Raw genomic sequence first — 21,395 nt, 5'->3', positions numbered from 1 at the left:
CCATTTCCTTCAATTGCTGTATGTAAGGTATTTTTACATGAATTTTATTTATTCTTACATCTAGCACCAAAGAGTCATGTTGCATTTTTTGTGCATTTCGTATCCGTGATTCTGTTCAACTATCAAGACACCGTAGATAGAACATGTTTTAGAATGATATGGCGTGAATACTACACACATACTCCAAGTAACTTACCAGTATTCGACTTCTACTTTCACATCCATTAGTGGTAATTAAAGAAATTAGACTAGAATCCTGCAAAATCTCTGAAATGACAATTTGACGGTCACAATGAACACGCTCTAGAGACCAATTTAAAATCTCTGGCGCGTTCGCTTGTTTTTAGAAGGGGGCGTTGACACTGCCTACAGGTACGTGTGTATTTCGTGTTAATTTTAATTGACATGGCAGTGCGGAAAAAAATGTGGAGTAGATTACGATTTGGCTTACAAGAGCAGTCATACATGTATCTGAAATAAAACGAATAATGAGGAGAATGTTTCGCCAACATGTCTGTGCTGCCAACGTAGCAAAATAAATTGTAGGTTAACTTGGTATTTAGTAGAACAAAATTACTTATGAACTGTTTGTTTTGGAATGTTTGTTATAAGAAACAAATGCAATAGGCGGCTCATTCTGCAGAGAGCTATTTCAGAAATTGATTATATCCCCCCTTGTGAGTGAAACCATACTGTCATTATTGTCTATTTTTGAGGATAACCTGGTGAAGTTCCAACAAACTCTGATGTATGTAGCACAAATCCAAGGCATAAGCATGGTCTCCCATCAGCTGAGCATAAACCTCATTAATATGCAGGGATCAAATTAATAAGTACTCTTTCAGACAACATTATATAACACAAAAATTCTAATAATGTATAAAGTATTGTGAAGTATTGTGTAGTTTGTTACATGATGTAACCTTTGGAAGTGGGGCAACCAACTTCCAAAGGAGATACACAGAGTATTCAGTTTTTAAAGAATGGTTGGTCATAAAACTTTCCAAATTCTCAATCACTCAATGAACCCTGCTATGGCTAACAAATAAATTTAGTTATGAACATTCCATGTTTTATACACAGCATTTGTAAACTGGCAGAAAGAATTTATTAAAATTCAAGGTGTTAAGAAAATAGAATCATGTAAAGAATTGTTTAAGAATATTTATACACTACCTGTTGCCAGTAAGTAATTGTCATATAAACTCAGAGGTGTGTGGAGTCAAGATGAACTACAAACATGATCTTCATAGATCATTGCCAATCTTATAGCATATTTTAAGGAGTCTTAGTATGCTGGAATTAAAGTATTTAATAATCCCCCCCCCCATCATTGTTAAATGTTATCCACTAGAAGTAAACAGTTTAAAATAACATTGAAAGAACTCATTTTAACTTGTACCCTCTGCTCCATACATTAATTATATTACTAAGAAATGATTGACTGGCTAAGTCTGTGCTTAAGTGTGAAGACTGCGCAAATGCATATGATTCTCTCTACAGGATGTCCCATGAAATGTCTGCCAACCTTCAGGCGGTTATTCATTGACTTATTCTGAGTGGAAAATGTCTTGTCAGCATGGGCCAGAATCAAAACCATTATGTAGTTGAGTCATTCCATATCAAATAACCAGTCTTCAGAAATTTTATAGTTGCATGATTTTTATTTTGATGAGTTTTTTTTCTCCATGTCACAGTACTGTATAAATTAACTTTTAAAACAAGAATGGAGAATTGTACCTTTGACCTCTGCAAAGTCAGAGGTCGCTAGATAAGCTGAAATCAGTGAATATAAGTGTTTCCCTTAATTAACACAACTTTAGTTTGTACACAGGAACTAATGTACTCTGAACTACAAAAGAAAGTGAATTGTGTTTTTAGACACTTAGTAGAAGATTACTGGGAAAGAAATTCAACTTTGTACGTCCTTCCGTTTTGAAAACAGTAATATTGGCAAATATTCTGTTCAGAAATTTTTTAGTTTATAAAATGGTATCACATCATAACCTGAATTTTCTAGTATAAAAATATGTTGTAGTCAGAAAATTTGTTTCAGAGTATGAATTAAAGTTGTGTTAATTAATGGACACCCTTATATTTGCTCTCATAGATTTAAATAATTTGTTGGAAGCAGCTCATTGTTAATTCAGAACTATGGCAGTTCATGAATGCTCATTTAAAGATAAATGTATCAAATGCTTTAAAAGGATGGTGTAGGACACAAGGACATAAGAATAATGGGGATGTGTTAATTAGGTAGCTATGTGATGGTTAAGATGCCAACCCATCTGTGGTGTGTTATGTTGATTTAAAGTGAATGGACTGTGAACTGAGTGTGTGAAAGTGATGGACAAGAATAAACAAGTTTCAACCCACACTGATACAAATTGTTTCACTCAAAAAAACAGAAAAAAATTAATAACAACCTGAAGTTCAGCAGACATTTTGTGGGATGCTTTCAACCAAATTTGATATTATTATGTATAGATGTTGATACTGGTACTATTTTAATAACAAAAATATGCTGAATGTGTGTCTGTCTGTCTGCCTGCCCGTGTTTCTGTTTGTCTTTCCGTCCATCCATCCACCCACTTGTTTAATATTGTTTATTTGTTATTGAATAGCTTAATTCATCATTATTATAATTCTCTGTTTTTTTATCAAGAGTAGGGTTTTTATACAACTATTGCTGTATTATTTGCTACTTAATTGTTTTTCCCTATTTTCATATAGATCTGCAGATTGTGTATCTACAATGGATTATGATTACTTAATTAAATTTCTGGCTTTGGGTGATTCTGGAGTAGGAAAGACAAGCTTCCTTTATCAGTATACAGATGGAACCTTCAATAATCGTTTCATCTCAACTGTTGGCATAGACTTCCGAGAAAAGAGACTCGTAAGTTAATGTTTGGATTATTCTTTTGTCACTTTCAGCTCTCACTGTTTGCAATCCACAGTGGTGTGATGTGAGCAGAATTCCATATCGTTGAAGATTTACTGTTTATTTTTTACTGTCAGCAAACTGGTCAGTATGATCTAAAAATTACTTGAGTGACAGAATGTGCCAGTCTGATACCAATGTGAAGGAAATCTGGAGTTTGCCTATTTTATTATTTAGAACCTTGTCATTCTAAGCCTGCAATTTGTTGTAAAGTACAAACTATGATGCTCCTCAGTATGAAATTTTCACCAGCCTTCTGTTGCTTTATCACTCTAAATATTCTCCTAAGCACCCTGTTCTTAAACATCTTAAATCTGTACTCTTTACTTACTGTGAGAGACCATATTTTATACCTATACAAAGAACAAATAAAATTATAATTTGATATATTTTAATCTTTATGTTCTTAGATGGCAGATGGGAAGACAAATGTTTCTGAACTGCATGGTAGCAAACATTCTTCAAGTTTAATCTGCTCTTAACTTCCTCATGAATAAAATTTTATTTATTAATGTCTTGAATATGTACTTAGTTTTTTCTGTGTTTGCTTCTACACCATTATCCTTACTAAAATCTGTAGAGCTTCTAATATTTGAGACATTTAAATTTTCACCTAATAAATTAACTTTATTGACATAGACCACAAACTGATTGCCCCATTCATTTTCAGTCCCTCTTTCTCTTCTTGGACCATGCTGATGGCATATTCTAAATCAAAGTTGAAGAGCAATGGTCATAAAGCATCTCCTTGTTTCAGACCATTCTGAATAGGATATGGATCAGTAAAAGTAAAGTAAAGCTGTCCCATGATATGCCTGGGGGAAGTGGAGGTATAGCTCCTACTCATTCTTGACCTCAGCACTAGATGGGGGTAAATGGTCAGCATCACACCCCGGCCGCACTGTACTCCCGAGAAAGGACCCCAGTACCCATTGGATAGGAGGCTGGGTGGGCCCCAGAGCCGGTCTGGACGCAGAAGCTAGAGGAAAAATCCTCTGCCCCGGTCAGGGATCGAACCCCGGTTGTCTAGTCTGTAGCCAGTCACTGTACTGACTGAGCTACACCGACCATGTGGATCAGACAAATATTTACCAAAACGTGTTTTACTGTATGTCTCACTTAAACTCGTTTTAATTAGCCTGACTAGTTTTATTGGTATACTGAATTTAATGAGTGTGTTGTATAGTACTGTACTTCCCTCCTAAATGAAACACAGACTTCCTTGAAGTCTGTAAATACATGATCTACAGTTCTATTGTATTTCCATTTTGTCTCTGGTGTCTCAGGAATGCAGATCAAAATTTTGGTGGAGAAATGTTTTTTAAAAGAGCCAGTTGGAAAACTGAGAAAATGGAAGAGTAACATTAAGAATAAAATTATGGAAGTAGTGGAGGTGAATGGAACTGTCTCAGGATCATATCCATTGAAAGGATTTGGTACTGTCAGTGTTGAACCTTTATGTTTTTATTGTTAATTAGCAATGTTACTAAAGTGTATTTATCTGATGTGAGAAATGGCTGTATTTGATGTTGCAGGTGTATCGGTCTCAGGGCTGTAGCCAGAGGGTACATTTGCAGCTGTGGGATACAGCTGGTCAGGAGAGGTGAGCTTTTGCTATGAAGTTGCAGGGTAACTTTGTGGTAAAATAAACCCATTTTACAATAATAATGGAACAGTGTAATGGCTAGATGTGACAGTTGACAGTAACTATTATGAAGTAATGGGACCATAATGAAGTATTTATTACCTGTTTAAAGGCTTTTTATTACCACTTTCTTGGAGTGACATGGTAAGTGGCATAATGTTGTTATAATAGTTGTAGAAGTAAAGTTGTCATTATGCTTAATTAAGCTTCACATCAGAAAGACATATTAGGTTTAGAAGTATAGTTCCAGATGGAGGTGAGTTGTCAGCTTTGCACACTGCCTGTTTTACTGATTAAGCCACTGAGTTGTTATAGACATTGTAGGCGTGGATTCAGAGCCTGAAGCTAACATTCATGATAATATACTGAGAGTTTCAGAAGCCACCATCCCTGTTGCTGTTTTCAAGCAATTTTTTAACCTTTCAGCCAAATTACTGGGGTTTAATTTCTAGTTGTTACATGTGAAGTTTGTGATGTGTAAATCAGTCCTGTTATTTAAGTTCGTTAACGATTCTATGCTTATTCTGCTGTCCCCTACCCATAATGATGAGCATTACTGACACTGAATTATCAGTTAAGTGTGCATACTTTTTTAGAGGCATTTTTATAATGTGGCATAATGTGATTAATCACCTTTTTTCCTCCACTGCACTTTTGCCTTCTTCATGAAGCTGATTACTGTATTCAGCATTTAACCTTATTCATATGTATTGAATAAGGTAAAAAAACGATTGTGGAGTTTCTTTTGTTAAGTGTTCTTCCTTCATTCATACATTTAATTTGTACATTTCCAGGTATTTTCTTTTAAAAATATAGTTAACAGGTTTGAAATTTGTTACCTGAGATTTATATAAACTTCATGCACATAATTAATAGCACTGATAAGTAGGGGAGGAGGCTAGGGCTCGATAATAGATAAGTAGGGATTCATTAATACATTTACTATTCTTCCTGAAAGGTAGGCAGCAGTAATTAACAGTTTGTATGTTGAATGCGAAGTAAGGTTCTATGTGTTTCGTTTATGTTGTCACAATTTAACACAAAAGTTTGTGTACATATAAGACATGCAACTGCTGACAACTTTGGGTCAGTTTTAGTGTATGCGCTTTGCACAGAAAAATATTTTTGAAATAAAAAGTCTCTCCCAGGGTGTATGTTATTGATAATGTACAATATTCAGTTTCAAATGAAACATTGTTTTAATTGTCATACATATTATTGTCAGTTCTTGCTGACCAGTTTTAATGGGTCTGAATCGAAGGAACTTTCTTCTCATTCTCTTTAGATGAATGCTTTGCAAGAACTTTGCAGAAAATCAAGCACTAAGAAAGTTGCTAATAGGTATTCATTATTTTAGCAGTGTATTTTTCTCTAATTTTGTTAGAAATTAGTCGCTAGAAATACGTTACACTCAGGGTGCCCAACTCAATGAGTGGATTTACTTGATATTAAAATTTGAGGGTCAGTTAAATGAAAATATTAAAGGGGGGGGGGGGCAGAATCAGAACCTACTGCATGCAGCTGTACCAAGGGTTAGAGGCACCGAATGTGCATGGTCGATCTGGCAACACGGGCTGCATGACGTCAGCAGAGCAATGCAAAAATAGTTGCTCCCTTGGAAGCTTTGTGGACTGCTCAATATTAGTGTCTTGCTGCAGCATGACAATGCCCGTGCGGCCATCAAGGACATGTGTTTTGATTGCCTCCCTCATCCTCCATACTAGCCTGACTTCGCCCCTTTCAAGTACTATCTTTGGACCACTCAAGGAGGTGACTGGTGGAGACTTTGTACCCTGATGAAGAAGCATAAGGCAGTTTATGAGAGGCTGTGCACATGGCCAAAGGGGTTTTTCTTTCAGTTATAATTCAGTCATTAATGAAGTGCTGGAGGGCATGTATTGAATGTAGTGGGCTATACTGAAAAATGACAAGGTGGTGCCAAACCTATCTGCAGTACACAAGCTGTGATAAAAGGTTTTCATTTGATGTGATTATGATCTCAGGAATTCAAGTATGTTTGGCAGAATTTTCTCAGTGGGAGGTAAAAGATTCCACACAGGGAATATTTATGGTGAAGCTTTAGAAGAATGCATGGAAGGTTACTTCTGCGTTGATCGTTGGTGTAGCCACTTTGATAATGAAGCAGGAACACATTGGTTTGTTTATGGAGATTTATTGAAATAAAGATTGTATAGTAAAGTTATCAATCCAGTATCACAGACACTGCCATGACCAGAGATGAGTATTGAATCTTTGAGCCAGTTAGCAATGGACTGTTCATGTTGTATTAACATTTATTGATGATTAATACTGATAAGAAATTTTATAATTTTTAACTTAGCTGAGGAGAAATAGGTATAATTTAGATTGAAGTTACAAAACAATATCACTGTGTCTCTCACAAATTTCTAATTGGCGAGCACAAACTCCTTGTTCAAAATGTAGCCACAAAGTGAGAAGCTTACCCAAACTTTATCATGTTAAAAATTCAACTTTGTATCTGCTCCAGCCTGCCAATTGGCCATTCTCAATTCACTATTGTGACGTACATGGCCAGCAGGCTTGCGTAAGTTAGTTTGAGTCCCATTGGTTAGTTCTCATGATGCCTTCTGGAATTTTCAATACCAGATTCTTGCACATGGGAACCATAAACAGCATACAGTAAACAAGTAATCTGTGATGTTCCAGAATCCCATTTATGTCCCTTTTTGTTAACCATTAGGAGGGTCAAAGCTGAACACTTTACCACTGGAAGTTACAATCTACTTCCCCTAACAGATAACAAACCATTCCACATACTGGTATTTTTATTTTTATTTAGTGTTCTGTCTGACAACAAGTCCATATGAACAGGATCCTTCCATCCTTTTCTCGGACTGGGACCTGTTCATATACGTTCTTGGCAGATGATCCAGAAGTGGTTTGCCATTGCCTTCTTCTGTGTGTAAATGGAGTAATTGTTGGGATGCCACGGAGGAAAACTCCGTGTTGCCTAGACCACGGCCTTGCCCAACACAAGTTATAAATTCTGGCACCGCCGGGAATCGAACCCGAGACCCCAGGATTACAAGGCTAGCGTTCTAACCGCTAGACCACTGTGGCGAACACATACTGGTACTTTTCCAAAAATCAAACTGAAAGGATTTAATAATGGGGGGGGGGGGGGTGATATCAAAGAGCTGTAATTGCAGTCCCTATATATTATAAAACCATTATTTATATTATATATTATAAAACAATAATGACTGTCAAACTGTACGGTTTGATGTCACATTTTAGGGAAGCTAGCCCAGGAATTTAACCTGGACTGTGCAGCTACATTACACTCATTCTTATGACTAATGAAGTTGCACATTTGACATCTAGTGGTGAGAAGCAAAATACAGCTGTTATGTCTTAACAAAATATTTGGCTAATTAATATTAAGTGAAGATTTATTAAAGTTTTTGTTTCTTGTGTGTGTGCAGTTCCTGTAATGGTTTATTCTTGATCATTTACACATATTTGTTGAGATATTTTCAGTTTGTGTCATCAAAACACATGGTAGTTTGGTTTAGAAAGGTTTGCTGCACTGCATCATTACTGCACAGTAGTTGCTATTGGAAGGGTATTATTTGGTTCAGAAACTTGCATGTGGAATGACAACAGGGAATACGGTTAACGACAGAGAATTTAATTGATCATGAAACTTGAATTTATAATATACTTCCTACATTTTAAGTGCTTGAATGGATCACTTGGAAAAGTCACAGTTATTTGTAATGCAATAAAAGTTTAATATAAGGAACACGTTACTCACTGTAGAAAGGCTTTCAGAGAGATGCATGAGAAGAACATAAGTTTCACACAGTCACATCGGCTGCAAGCAGCATAAACATCTTTTTATTGATTCACTGTCATCAGGAGCCATACTGATGGAAGTGTTTTGTTGCATATGTTGTGCTGCTCTTCACAGATTGGTGTCCACAGCAAGTGTTCATGTCATAATAAATAGGCAAAGTCATTATATACATAATGTTTGTGGCTGATCACGGTGGTTGCATGGTCCAAGGAATTGGTTTTGACCACTTCAATGCTGCGATCATCATTGTTGTAATAACCAAGAAATTTAATTATTTCAGTACAATTTATTTAAAGAAAATACAAGGTGAAGGATGAACACACTCGTTAGTATACTATAATATTCACTTCTGCATATATGTGTGCAATTTCTGATGCTATAATTTTATGAAGGGACTTTGCAGATAGACAGTCTTATACTTCTTTTTAAAGTGCCTATCCGTTCCGGATGTTGGCGATCAGCATAGCAATTTGAGCTTTACTGACTGCTACTTCAGACAGTCCTCCAGTGGACATCGAGAACCAAGTTTTTAGGTTCTGAAGCCAGGAGATTCTTGGCCTGCCAGGTACCCTCTTTCCGAATACTTATACTGGAAACAATTTTTCTATGAGGAAGTCTGTCTTTTGCAGTTAATTTTGATAGATCTTACCAGTTGAACCATCCAATCAGAAAATTATCACTTGCCACCATGGATAGCATGGCATGTTTCATTTTAAACTGATGAGAGTTGTAACTTGGAATATTAGAAGTCTCTTTATATCTGTTTCATTTAACACAGTATCAAGAGAATCAGTGAAGTATAAATCAGATTTCATTGGTCCTTTTTGACGTGAATGATATTTAATCAGCTATCATACATTTTTCTATGGAAAAGAGAATAATGATAATGGCACTGCAATAGTTTATTTGTCTTTTTTGCTGGGAAGATACGCAGATTGATTATGTCTTATTAAATAGAGGATAGAATTCATGAATAACTGATGTCCACTCTATTAGAGAATCTGACTGAAATATCTGACTACTTTGTGGTTGCAAATTTAGGAAAGACTGTCACTAAGAAAATAGGTTAACATATTAACATGCAAACTGGATATGGAAAGATTTAATCTCACGAAGCTTGAGTGTTGTGGAAGTTAAAAATACCAAGCTAAAATCTGAAATAGGTTTGCAGTTTTAGAAATCTTGAGTGATAATGAATTTAATTTGGGAAATTATTAGAGAGAAGATACAAACTTCAGCCAAAGAGAGTCTAGGTTATTACAGTTCAACACAACATAAACCATTTGGCAAAGACTAATGAAAACTATTATCTGAGCAGTATAAGATATGAAACTTGTAGAACCATCAAGACTGACAGAATTAATCAGCTTGAAACAAACAGACACATAAGTGATTTTAAGAAGTGTGTTTCTTAGAAGTAACTTGTTAAAAGATGAGAATGTTAATATACTTGTGTGCACAGGAATCCAATGATCATCCTAACACCTTGTGGTTGTGGGCTTCTTTAATACACCTAGTTGGTCATGCGCAATTCTCCTCTGTGTTTTTCATGTCCCCAGCCTTTGTCCTGCTTTGCCAGGCCCTCAAAGCCATTGCTCTACAAGCTTCCACCTGGTTAACATCTATTGAAATTTTGGTTTGCCTAATGTTTCTAAATCATGTTTTGGCTCTGGGGTGTTGATCTAGCTACAGTGGTCTGTAGATCCAAAGTCTGGAGACTGTTGCCCCAAGTTGTGGATGCCGCGTTAGTCCTTGGGGTTTACTTTTATTTGTGTTTGTGTTCTTTGTCATTAATGTTGTATTTGTATGCTATTAAGTTTTAGAATATAAACTTTGTTAAATGAACTTTCACCTTGTTATTTGGTGCCACATTTGGAATTTGGGCTTAGCCCTTGAGATTTACATACTGGCTACAGGTGGCATTATGGCCTCATAGTATTTTTAACAAGTGAAAAAATTATTTCAGTCAGCTAATAAATGAGCATGGGGTAATGACATTAGTCAGACTGATATGTATATAGTGAGTCATTATTATGTGAATCTATTTCTTATTTGTATTTAAACTGATGACGAAGGCAGTATGACCTCTGAAACATTGGTGGAAATATACCAGACTACACAGCGCAATAACCCAGAAGACGGCAATCTTAAGGGATAGCTTGTTTTAACTTGACGTAAAACGTGTAAATGTACATATAAACACTTAATTTGTAGTGCTGGCTAGTATAAAAACCAGAAAGGTCTGATTCTTTGCATCCCTAAAATGCATAACACTAATTGTGGAAGGCTCTTAATATTTACTTGAAATATAACTTGTATAAAAGGACAAATCTGCTATTAAAATGCAAGATAATGGTAAGTACACTTATAATTTTTATGTTGGCTTATAAACTGAAGGACAGGCACCAGACACCTAATTACACTCAGACTTTGTAGTTTCACATCATTAATAGCTGTGACATATCCAGTAAGTGTGACATTTCACTCGCTTTTAAGTGCAATGGCTGTGTGAATAGTATTAAGCATGTAGTATAGTAATAACCTTGTATTGTCTTGCCTTAGATACCGTAGCCTAACCACCGCCTTCTACCGAGATGCAATGGGCTTCTTGCTACTCTTTGACTTGACTAATGAGCAGTCCTTCTTGGAAATAAGGAATTGGCTTGACCAGTTGAGGGTATGGAAGTGGTTCGGCTCCACATATTATGACGGGCTCACTCACTAACATCTGTGACGCCTGTCATGCATGTTTGTCTGAACCACTGTATTAACATTTTACTAATTGGTAATGTGTTTCATGCGTCATGCGGGTGTGAAGAGTGAAAGAGGAGACAAAGAGTCAGATGAGTATGATTGATTGATAGGAAGCAGTCATGGACCATTTAACCAGATCACTGTTAGAACAATGAAGCGCATTGGCCGCAATTATGGTGTCTTTATTAGAACTGCATATTCATATTAGGGAAGTTCTGGGTTCAAATCTCAGCAAAGACATTGGAAATCCTGTCCTTTTTATGATTATTCCTGAGTCTGTCCAGGAAAATACTGGGATTGTTTCTTGAAATGGGCCATGATTACTTTCTTCCATATCCTTTCCAATTCATCAATCACATGACTATCGTACAGTTTGATGGTGTGTAACCTTGTAGTTAAGAAAGTGATTCTCTTAAGGTTTCTGTCAATGGTTGATTCAGTATAGGAACAAAATGTTGGATGTTGTTGATTGTCTGAGGTATATTTGGTATGCACAGATATACCTCACCTAATGGACAGTGTCCAACACAGTACTTGTCTAGTTGAGAAAGTGTCATTAACCCAGAAAGGAATGAGGGTATACAGAGGAGCTTTTTGGGTGATATTTACTAGATTAGTGGTTCTAAAAACATTTTTCTGCTGGGGTCCCTTTCAGTAATAAATTATTTTTGCAGAAGCCTCAAAACAATAATTTGTGTTACAGATTACTCATTTTTAAAATAATACAGTCCTGTATGTAGAAAGTTAAATTAAGTCACCTCGAAATTTAGTAAACACTTCAGGTTAACTTACGTAATATGATGGGTAGTCCTACTTATTGGCCGCAAGGAAGTTGAATTTGGGTACAGATTTGGAAAGCTGTATCCTCATGTTATATTTTACATTAAGTAAATTTTGGTATTTCATTTCATTGCTGTATATTTTTAGAATGCTGTTTTGCACAGCTATGTTTTGCTTTGTCAAGGCTGCACTTGAAATGTGTGGAAACACTTTCTTCAGGCCAGCCCAAGAGTTAATGAGAGCAATTTCTGTGCATGTGTCTCTCAAACCCTTGCCTGTTGAAATATAAATTAATTCTTCGTATTGCTTTCTTAATAAAATTTGCTCTGTGGAAGAGAACATAGATGAGTTTATTACCAACAAAAACCTGACATAGGCTGAAAATACTCTTTCACTGACTGAAACTTCAATGTCTCACAAATATGCCATTATGTCTGAGAGAACTCCATCACTTATGTGACTATCATGTTTATTAAAGAAATCATTCAGTGTCAGAAAACGGTCTCTGACATTTTCTTCAATGCATGTCCTCAAGAGGTCTATATAGCACAAGAAGTACTAATTTTCTCACATGCCTGAGTAGCTGTGATGCTGTAGCTTGTTTGATCAGTTTGGTTCATTTATCTTTTTAAAAAATGCCTACTAGATATGATAATTTCTGGAGCCACACAGTGTCACACAGAATGATTAAACATGGATGAAATGGTCTAAACTGAATAACAGAATTTCTGAGTGCGGTGCAAATAACTGAACCAAAACTATCTCATAATAACTACTAAACCTTGCAGTAGCATTTTATTACAAAGCACACTGAACATTTTTGAATTTTGATAGCTTTTGTTTTATAAAATTTGCAATCTTCACTACCTCATCTAATGCCATTTTCTGCACATTGTTTGAAATACTTTTTAACACCAACAGCTTGGCAATGAATGATAGATACCAAGGTCACTGATGCATTCTGGTGCAATGGATTTAGCATACATACATCCATACATCTTTATTACATTCCATGGATTCATAAGATGACGTTTTTCATCCATTGATCAAGCGCCATCGTTGCAGATATAAACACATTGTTTCTAATTCAGGCCTTGTTCAGGCATGTGCGGATCAGTTAGATTGAAAATATCTTCTGTATTGTGAGTAAGCAAAGGTTTGCACATAAGCATTTCCTCTGCTACTAGATTGTTACACTGTATATGCATCACGCAGCTGCAAATGAAACAGAGAGACTGGCAATGTCAGTATCTTGCATATAGAACAACCCTTATTACTTTTAATACGTTTAATTAATGCACATTGTCATGTCTTTAATTCTTCTCAGAAGTGTGTAATTTTGAAATTAGAACTTTTTTTGATGACCTTTAAGTTATTATCACCAAACACACATGAAACTGTGTATGTCTTCTATGTAAGGTATGGTGAGATTTCGTAATCAGGCTTCATTGCAGCAAGCAGTATGACAGTTTACATTGTGTGATATTTCACATATATTTCCATTTTCACCTTTAATGACTTATGTTCAGCATGCATAATATACATTGTGTATGAGGCTACTGAAATTACCAGTGCATGTAAATTCAAATTAGAGGAAACTGTCATAATGTTTGCATTTCTTTTGCAATTTGTCTTTGGCACCCGAAGTAATTGTAGCTCCAGCAATTTTGAGCTATTTGACAGAAGCATTTTAACATATATTTTGATAGTATAGTTTTGTCACATCAATCTAGGCTGTCCAATTGATTGCTCTAAAGTGTATCAGAACCACCTCCTCCCAGATCTCTGCTCATGATCATCCTCAAACTCACCTCATTGTACCTAATCTCTGCAGCTGACATTAAATAACCTACTACTCCAACCACTGCCATCACAACTATTCTTGGTCATTTGCCACTGCTGCTGCTACTGCGTGCGTGCTGTATGGCAGGGTGGGATGTACTGTGTGTGTGAGTGGGAGCAGGGCGTCTGGCTCTCCAGTCTTCTCGTAGATGAACAGAAATCGAAACTGGAAAATTAGAACAAAATTTCAGTTGAATAATTTTTTTTTCCGTCTTGTAAGAACTGCTTCCAATGAACAAAATCAAGTTTTGCATTGAAACATAATTTTCGTCTACTGACTAACAAGATAAATTTCTCGCTCCTTTAGACAGTTTTGCTTATGTTCGGTATTTTTAATTTATGTTATGGAATCTTATGGAAGTCAATACTTTTACGAGCACTGGAATTATTTACCATTATCAATTGCCAAGTGATTATAACTTTGATGATGTCAGTTCTTAGGAATAGGTAATATTCTCTATGACTGGGCACTTGCATGTAAATGATATTTATATGTAAATTTAGTTTTAGTAAAGAAAAACATGCCATTCAGCTGGGTGTTAACCAGTATTTACCACGCTGTCACAGTATGGATCTTAGAGTAAAGTTTAATCCTTGCAAAAGTTAATTATTTCTTTATGTTTATAACACATTTCTGTTTTAGGCATTGACTTCTTACATTTCCTTTTTTTGGTACAGAGTTTCTCAAAACAGCAAATTATTTTACAGAACTCCGTTTTATTGAACCGCTGTATGCTTAACTAAGAACGTGAATTTCTCTGTTGAAACAGTTTTACACAGTACAGAGAAAGGGTTTCCATTGTAAACCTGGCTAGCTAGAAAGACGTTTCTGTATATGCATGGCAGTTTATGGCTCCCGTCCTGCTGTGTCACAGCTTGATAAACATCAGACCACTAGTAAAGAAGACATATAAGCATAGAAAAAAGTGCTAAGTGACTATATGGTGGATTGTTTATTCTGCAGGCACTGAAGGATTCATCTTTGAGTTTCTATTATTTCTCAGAAAGAAATTAGTTTGTGTTTGGAACATAAGTGATCAGAATTCTATGGCTGCTGTTACTAATATTCTATGCCATTTGTCTTTGTACATTAAAAATTTCTCCCTGTTGCCATTGTTTTCGATAAAGACTCTTCTGTTTGTTGGGTTTTGGGAAGAATACCTTCTTCATTTGTGAATCTTTTAACATGAATTGAATTGTTGTGATGTATGTTTTGTAGACACATGCATACTGTGAGAACCCAGATGTAGTGCTGTGCGGCAACAAATGTGATTTGGAGGACAAGAGAATCATCAGTGAACAGCGTGTCAAGGAGACAGCCGACAAGTATGGGTGGGTAAGCTCGGTGCATGACAACATTAATGTAATTTAATGAAGTAATGCCATAACTTAAGGTTAGATATTGATCTACCTCTTAGGAGGCATTGGGTAGTCAATGTGGGATATTTGATAGACAAATTGGTATTGTTGCAGTCTGCTCTCAAAGTTCTACTTTTACCAGTGCTTCTCCATTGCCTGACCTGCTGGCATGTCACATAAACTCAGCCTTCAGTTGCACCTTCTTGCATGTGATACTGTACTGGTCACCGTGCAGTGAGGAAGTGTGAGCAGCTTAGTTCTTGGCTTGAATTTGGAAGTTCCAGGAATTTTGTTTTTCCGCAATATTTTTCCAGCACTATGGTTAAGTAGTGGGGTCTGCAGTGGCCGCGCGGTCTGAGGCGTGGGCCTTGTGCTGCTTGGTCGCTGGGACCGTGGGTTCGAATCCCACTCAAGCCATGGATGTTTGTCCGAGTTTTTCTGTGTTGTGCTGTCCTGTGTACAGGTAGAGGCCTTGCAACGGGCCGATCCCTCGTCCAAGGAGTCCTACCGAATGTCTATAGATCAAGCCAACGAATAGTTGGGACCTGCAGTGCTCAGACACTTGAAGAAGGGTCGTTCCCAATATCCCAGTATGGTTAAGTAGTATACCTCAAAAAATTACAGCTGTAATTTGAGTGCTGTTTTATGGACTAAACTATTTCATGTCCATGATTTAGCTTTAATTCTTTGCCAGCTGTATTCATGTGGCTGCATAGACTACTCAACTGTTATTTTGTAAGACTGTAGTTCTGACAGTTTTGTTGTGGTTCCCACTGTTTCTTGGCATTTCCATTTTTCGTGCAAAGTGCTTTAGAGTCTTGTTAGGGCTAATATTCAATCATATGTTCAGTAATCAAATTCTGTTCTGTGAATACTCAGTCACTTTTTGCTTCCAGTCTGTTAGCTCGCCAGCTGTGCTACTTATTAAATTGAAAATTTTCTGCAAGGAACTTGAACCTCAGGAAACTATTCTGAGTTTTCTCTGACAGTTCATAGTGACTGTAAGGTTTATATAAAACAGCCTATGCTGTAGTTCAACACAATGAAAATCTTGCAGACACTGATTCATAATGTCAGTTTTGCAAAGGAGTATTTAAACTACCACATTCTCTTAATATCACCATATCAGGAAATCTGGAAAGTGATGCAACTGCTGCGCACAAGGCAAAGGCAGTGCACATTTCACAACTGCCAAACATCGTCCCTCTTTTTATTTGTATGAGATTTCGGATTCTTGCGGTGGTGAACATGTTGATGTTGGTCTTCTGAGTTGTAATGCTATGTGGACTTGTAGATGGAAGCAGATGTTCCTCCAGAAGTTTGTATCTGCCTACAAGTCTACATGACATTACTGCCCAGAAGACCAACATCGACCGAAATGGTGTTGTGAAAGGGATGACAAATGTTTCTGCCCTAGCCCTTTCTGATTTACAATTTTAATCACCATGTCCGTCTCACATTTAGAACTACAGGAGGACAAAACAAGTGGATAGCCAGGTATGTTGGGGAGAATAGAACTGAAAGGCTTGAAAAATATTTATCAGGGACGGAATTGTAATCACTGGAATTCTGTTATATATGGTCACAAAAGAAAGATTCAGTAGTTTTAAATGCCTATATTTATTGTTATATTGTACCAAGACTAAATGGAATTGGTATCAAAGAAATTAAACAGTTGAGATTGATGAAAGACTCTCAGGTTTCAATCCGCGTCAGGTGGCTGAATGGTGAATAAATAATATCTTCTGGTTTATTAACCATTCAGCCGCCTGACGCGGCTCGTAACCCGAGAGTCTTTCATCAACTTCAGTCGCCACAGAAGCTTCACTTTCTAAACAGTTGATCATTTATTATTGGTTAAGATATCCTCTAGCAGAAAATTTTGCAAGCAGCTGTATACTCAGACATGTATGCTTTCCAGTATTATTATTATTATTATTATAGTGCAGTATCTGTTTCAAAATGAGATTTTAATGCAGAGAAGGTTAAAAAAATCAACAATTGAGATTTTAGTGAAACAGTTTAAATAGGCTTGTTATGTAATGAAGCGTAAGAATGGCATAGTTGGCAGAAAGAAGTCTGTGAGGACACCTGAAAACAGCACATATGTACAGGAAATTTTACTCATAGTGCAAACAAATCTGCTAAAAGCTTCTCTAACAGCTAGTTTTTAAAGATATATCTACTTTAATCATTGGTCAACAGAACATAAACTTTTCCACCTCCAAAATTTAGGTGCAGAAATCCATGACTGACATCGGAAAGCGTAGGCAACGTGCTATTCGTATTTCATTTCATCAGCATTTTGAAGACAATCCAATGATGCTTGGTTCACGAGCAGAAAGCACTTTCACACAAAGTTGTACGTCAGTAAACAGAATATGAGTGTATGGGGCATTGAGAACCACACGCAATCTTGGACATGCCTTTGTACTCTCAAAGATGCATTGTGTGGTGCCCTGGAATTCTTGGACCAGTCTTCCTGTATGACGTAGTTAATGCTGAACCCTGCCTAAAACTCCTCCAAGACTGCTTTGTCCTATCTTTTAATGGTGTGGGAGTTATTGTAACAAAATGGGGCAAAGCCACATACTGCATTTCATCTCTTCATTTCCTGAGTGAACATTTTCATGATAGTACCATCTGTTATCAATATCCTGGACAATTTTGAATCCTAAGTCTTGGCCACTTTAGTTGACAGATTTGAATTGCTGGTGTTAGTTCTTATTGGTATTCCTGAACGACAATATCCGCGTGAATAATCCACAGTCATTTGAAGAATTAAGGGGAGAAATCACAGCTGCTGTGGAGAGCATCACTGGATGTCGTTATAGAAAATGTTAGTTGAAGTCAGCAAATGGTACTTGATGAAAAGTGATCAAATATTGAACTTAATTTTTACTCAAGTAAGAAAGTACGTATTGTTATGTATTTCATGACTCTAAATTCATTAATGTCAATACAGTACAGCAATCAATATAGGCATTCCTTTTTGATTCTTTAATACTTGTTACTTCTGAAACTACCCTATTGAACTTCACAATGTGTGAATTCTGAATGTGTTCTGAGTAAAGGTACAATTTGGCTGCACGCGACAGAGACAAGTGACCGAGGCAGGCGACAGAGACGGGAGACGGACACATCGCAGCTTGTCGCCACACACTTTTGAGGTGACGACTGAGACATGCGGCAAAGTGTTTGTTTTCTTTGTTTTGTTGAGACATACGTGCACATATTCTGTGAAAAATGAGTACAAAAATGCTTCTAAAAAGGTTACTCGAAAAAGAAGAAGAAGAAGATGATGTGTTGCTGTGTTATTTGTTGCGAAAGAAACAAAGAAAACCTATGAGTTCAATATTCAAAACCAGACGCGAAGAAGGATCTTTCTGTCGGTGGTCAGTGGTCGGTTTTCTGCTACTAATTCTACCAATTGCTCATCTTGGTCACCAGTAAATTTAATTTCTGCCATTATTTTACTCAACAACACACGTGCTGCCTGAGCCTGTCGCGAGACACTACTGGTCCGAGAGCGGTCTCCTGTGCTTTGTCTCTGTCGCCTGTCTTTGTCTCGCGCTCGTAATTGTACTTCATACGATTGTACAGAGAGCAGGCAGGACGCAACCAGTCTCGGTCTCATAACTCTGTCGCCTGCCTCGGTCTCTTGTCTCTGTCGCGTGCAGCCAAATTGTACCTTAACAGCTCACCTCACATGCATTTTGGAGGTACTCATTTTAATGTAAACCAGGAAACTGGTTATTTTGACTGAGGTTTGTCATTGTTTCTGTAAGTTCATCCTGCCAAGTACTGAGATAGAATCTTGAAATAGGCCACAACTGATTCCTACTACATCTCTTCAGATTCGGAGCCCGCAAAATTAAGAAATATGTATCTTGACAGAATGTTGTATCTGGAGACAAGTGCAGCAACAGGACATAATGTGTCACGAGCTGTTGAAATTCTTCTGGATCGTGTCATGAAGAGGATGGAGATGGCTGTAGATCGCGCCATGTTGCCAGGTCGGCGTGGAAGGCCTAAACCTGGAGATGAAGATGCAGACGTAACTCTGAATTCTCCACCTTCAACGTGTGGTGGCTGCTGATGTGGCAGCACTGTGCCATGAATGAGTACAGAAAACGGACGTATTCTAGGCTCATAAGGGATTGAGTGTTTGTGTGTTGGGAGTTGTGATGATGTGGGATGTCCCACGAACAACCTACTGTATAAAGTCGTGTTTGATGACTTGAGACAATACTGCCATGTAACCCTGCAACAGTTTTTTGGAAATGTGGTCAAGATTAGCCTAATCATTTCATGTATTTGTAGAATGCCCCAAAAGAGACATTGCTCAGCTGAATTTCATGGCCATGTAATAATTGTGACCACACAAATAAGAAAATAATATTAATAATGCACAAAAAGGAAACCTATTTAAAGAAGTATTCTGCAGACCTTGCTTGATGCTCTTAATTGACAAAAGTCCCCCATTAGAATTAACTTGAATAATTACAAATCAGAATGAGCCTTTGGTGCCCAGCCGCTTAGGACGTGGTAGCAAGGAGAGAAGTCTCTGTATGTGCTGAGACTCAAGTGAATGACGAGTTCACTTGACCCAGTGGGCTCCACTAGCTCATTCCAAATTTATTATAATATATGGTTTATTTACGGTATGGTATTTGAAATAGTGTACAAAATTTCAAATAAGGTAACTGAAGTGAGTGTCATTGTTCATAAAGAGGAAGGCTATGGATTTATGTCTGGACTTGAATTGAGAGTTCTTTGTCCATCTCCACAATCAAAATGGCTGTGGGGTCCTGTGCAGCATCTAACCAGTGGATAATATGTGCCATTTTCTGATGGTAAAAATAAATGGAGCGCCTCCGTGTAGAGGCAGTAATAAAATCTTTACTGTCTAGCCTCTGTATGCATTTGTAGCGCAGTGCACAATTGTAATTATTTCCTCTTTATGTGTTTATACATTTTACGTACAGTTTAACCTTTATTGAGCATACATTGTTCCTTAACTGCCACATCGTTAAAACCCCACAGTTGAAGTCGAACCAGAAGCCCATTATTTTGAGGGTTTAAATGCCCTATACACTTGTGATAAAGGTTAACCAAATGCTGGTACATTTTGATTTTGATTTATTTGAAAGATTAAAATTGATTCAAAAATATAAATTGAAAAGGCAAGATGACAGTATACAGATAAATTGGATTTGAATTATAGTAGCAAGCGAGGTTAGTCTGTATTATTTCTGAATTGAGGTTATGTAGTTTCTAAATTCTATTAATATTGTGTCCTGCAAGTGACAGGATATATCATAGAATTTTATGTGGGTACGGTGGGGAACTAACGCCACCCACGGCCCCCACTCTTCATAAACCTAGTCGCTATCCAAAATCATCCGAAGGAAACACTTTCAAAACATACTCCACACTGGCTTTGACCTCAGGACGCCCCACCCACATCACGCTGTCTCTTCATAGTGGAGGGCTCTCGGAAATTCACAAACATAAACCAAGTTGCATTTAACTTTGTAAGAATTTATAAGTATATGAACAATGTATGAATATTTACAGATGTAATTGAAGGAGTAATCACCCAGATTTGTAGCCTGGGATAAAAGAACATTTCATAACGTAATCAAACATAATTCCTAATGTGGATGGTCTAGGCCCCATTTGTGTATGCTGAGTTCTTGTTGTCTTATTGTATATTTTTTTCTGTAGTGTTATAAAATTGTTTTGAATCTTTATTTCTTCCTTGTACTGACAAGTAGCCTCTGTTTATTTTATGTTTCGTGACTATTATTCACTTGTTAATAAAATTAGAACTATGAATTTCGTGTCTCCATGAATTCTTAATTGGAATTGCTATGTTCATGTAAATATTAAAACACACCAAAATATAATTTGTTTGACTTGTCTTTTTACATGGGGCTGAATCTTGTCACTCATATCAGTAGAAGAGTAAACATTGGTTAGCACTCTTGCTTTCTATTTTGGGCGTAAAGTTAGGTTAGGTTAAAATCTCTGCCTGGAGACCAACTCTCTCCTGATGGAAATTATTGTGATTTTTCTCGATCCTTCTGGACAAACATTTGTATTTAAATTGTACTATGCCCATTTCCTTTCGTATTTATTGCTTATCCAACAGCTGGTCATTTACTAAGCTGATGACAGTTTCACTAAATAAATCAAAAATAAATAAAGTATATTATATGTACGGA

General features: G+C 36.8%; 2 protein-coding genes across 5 annotated transcripts in view; one reads left to right on the top strand and one right to left on the bottom strand.

Annotated features, from left to right (window-relative positions):
- LOC110828921 (migration and invasion enhancer 1) overlaps nt 1-327 on the bottom strand; it is a 7,870-nt gene extending 7,543 nt beyond the window's left edge. The window contains exon 1 of the mRNA XM_022062117.2: nt 197-327. Within this exon, the coding sequence (XP_021917809.1) occupies nt 197-225 (29 nt within the window). The 5' untranslated portion in view covers nt 226-327. The remainder of the gene's footprint in view (nt 1-196) is intronic.
- On the top strand, nt 274-21,395 carry Rab27 (RAS oncogene family member Rab27). 4 transcript variants are annotated; one of them, XM_022062111.2, is made up of 6 exons: nt 274-372; nt 2,734-2,899; nt 4,480-4,547; nt 10,993-11,107; nt 15,026-15,138; nt 19,063-21,395. In XM_022062111.2, the coding sequence occupies exons 2-6, from the start codon at nt 2,756-2,758 to the stop codon at nt 19,262-19,264; spliced, it is 642 nt and encodes a 213-aa protein (XP_021917803.1). In that variant the 5' UTR covers nt 274-372; nt 2,734-2,755; the 3' UTR covers nt 19,265-21,395. The 4 variants fall into 4 exon arrangements, with proteins under 4 accessions (XP_021917803.1, XP_021917804.1, XP_021917805.1 ...); XM_022062112.2 differs by lacking the exon at nt 274-372 and adding an exon at nt 384-542; XM_022062113.2 differs by lacking the exon at nt 274-372 and adding an exon at nt 591-748.

This window comes from Zootermopsis nevadensis, unplaced genomic scaffold, assembly GCF_977971745.1.
Source record: "Zootermopsis nevadensis isolate Lab colony 2312 unplaced genomic scaffold, Znev_1.0 Znev_ptg000013l, whole genome shotgun sequence".
NCBI lineage: Eukaryota > Metazoa > Arthropoda > Insecta > Blattodea > Termopsidae > Zootermopsis > Zootermopsis nevadensis.
The sequence above is the reverse complement of the archived record's forward strand: the minus strand, read 5'-3'. Positions and strand labels throughout refer to the sequence as shown.

Excerpts from the sequence above, each read along its gene's own strand:
- Rab27 (XM_022062108.2), top strand. The coding sequence starts at position 2,165 with ATGAATGCTCATTTAAAGATAAATGTATCAAATGCTTTAAAAGGATGG. Across the intron at positions 2,257-2,733 it reads AATGGGGATGTGTTAATTAG|ATCTGCAGATTGTGTATCTA; the intron begins GTAGCTATGTGA and ends ATTTTCATATAG. Across the intron at positions 4,548-10,992 it reads GATACAGCTGGTCAGGAGAG|ATACCGTAGCCTAACCACCG; the intron begins GTGAGCTTTTGC and ends GTCTTGCCTTAG.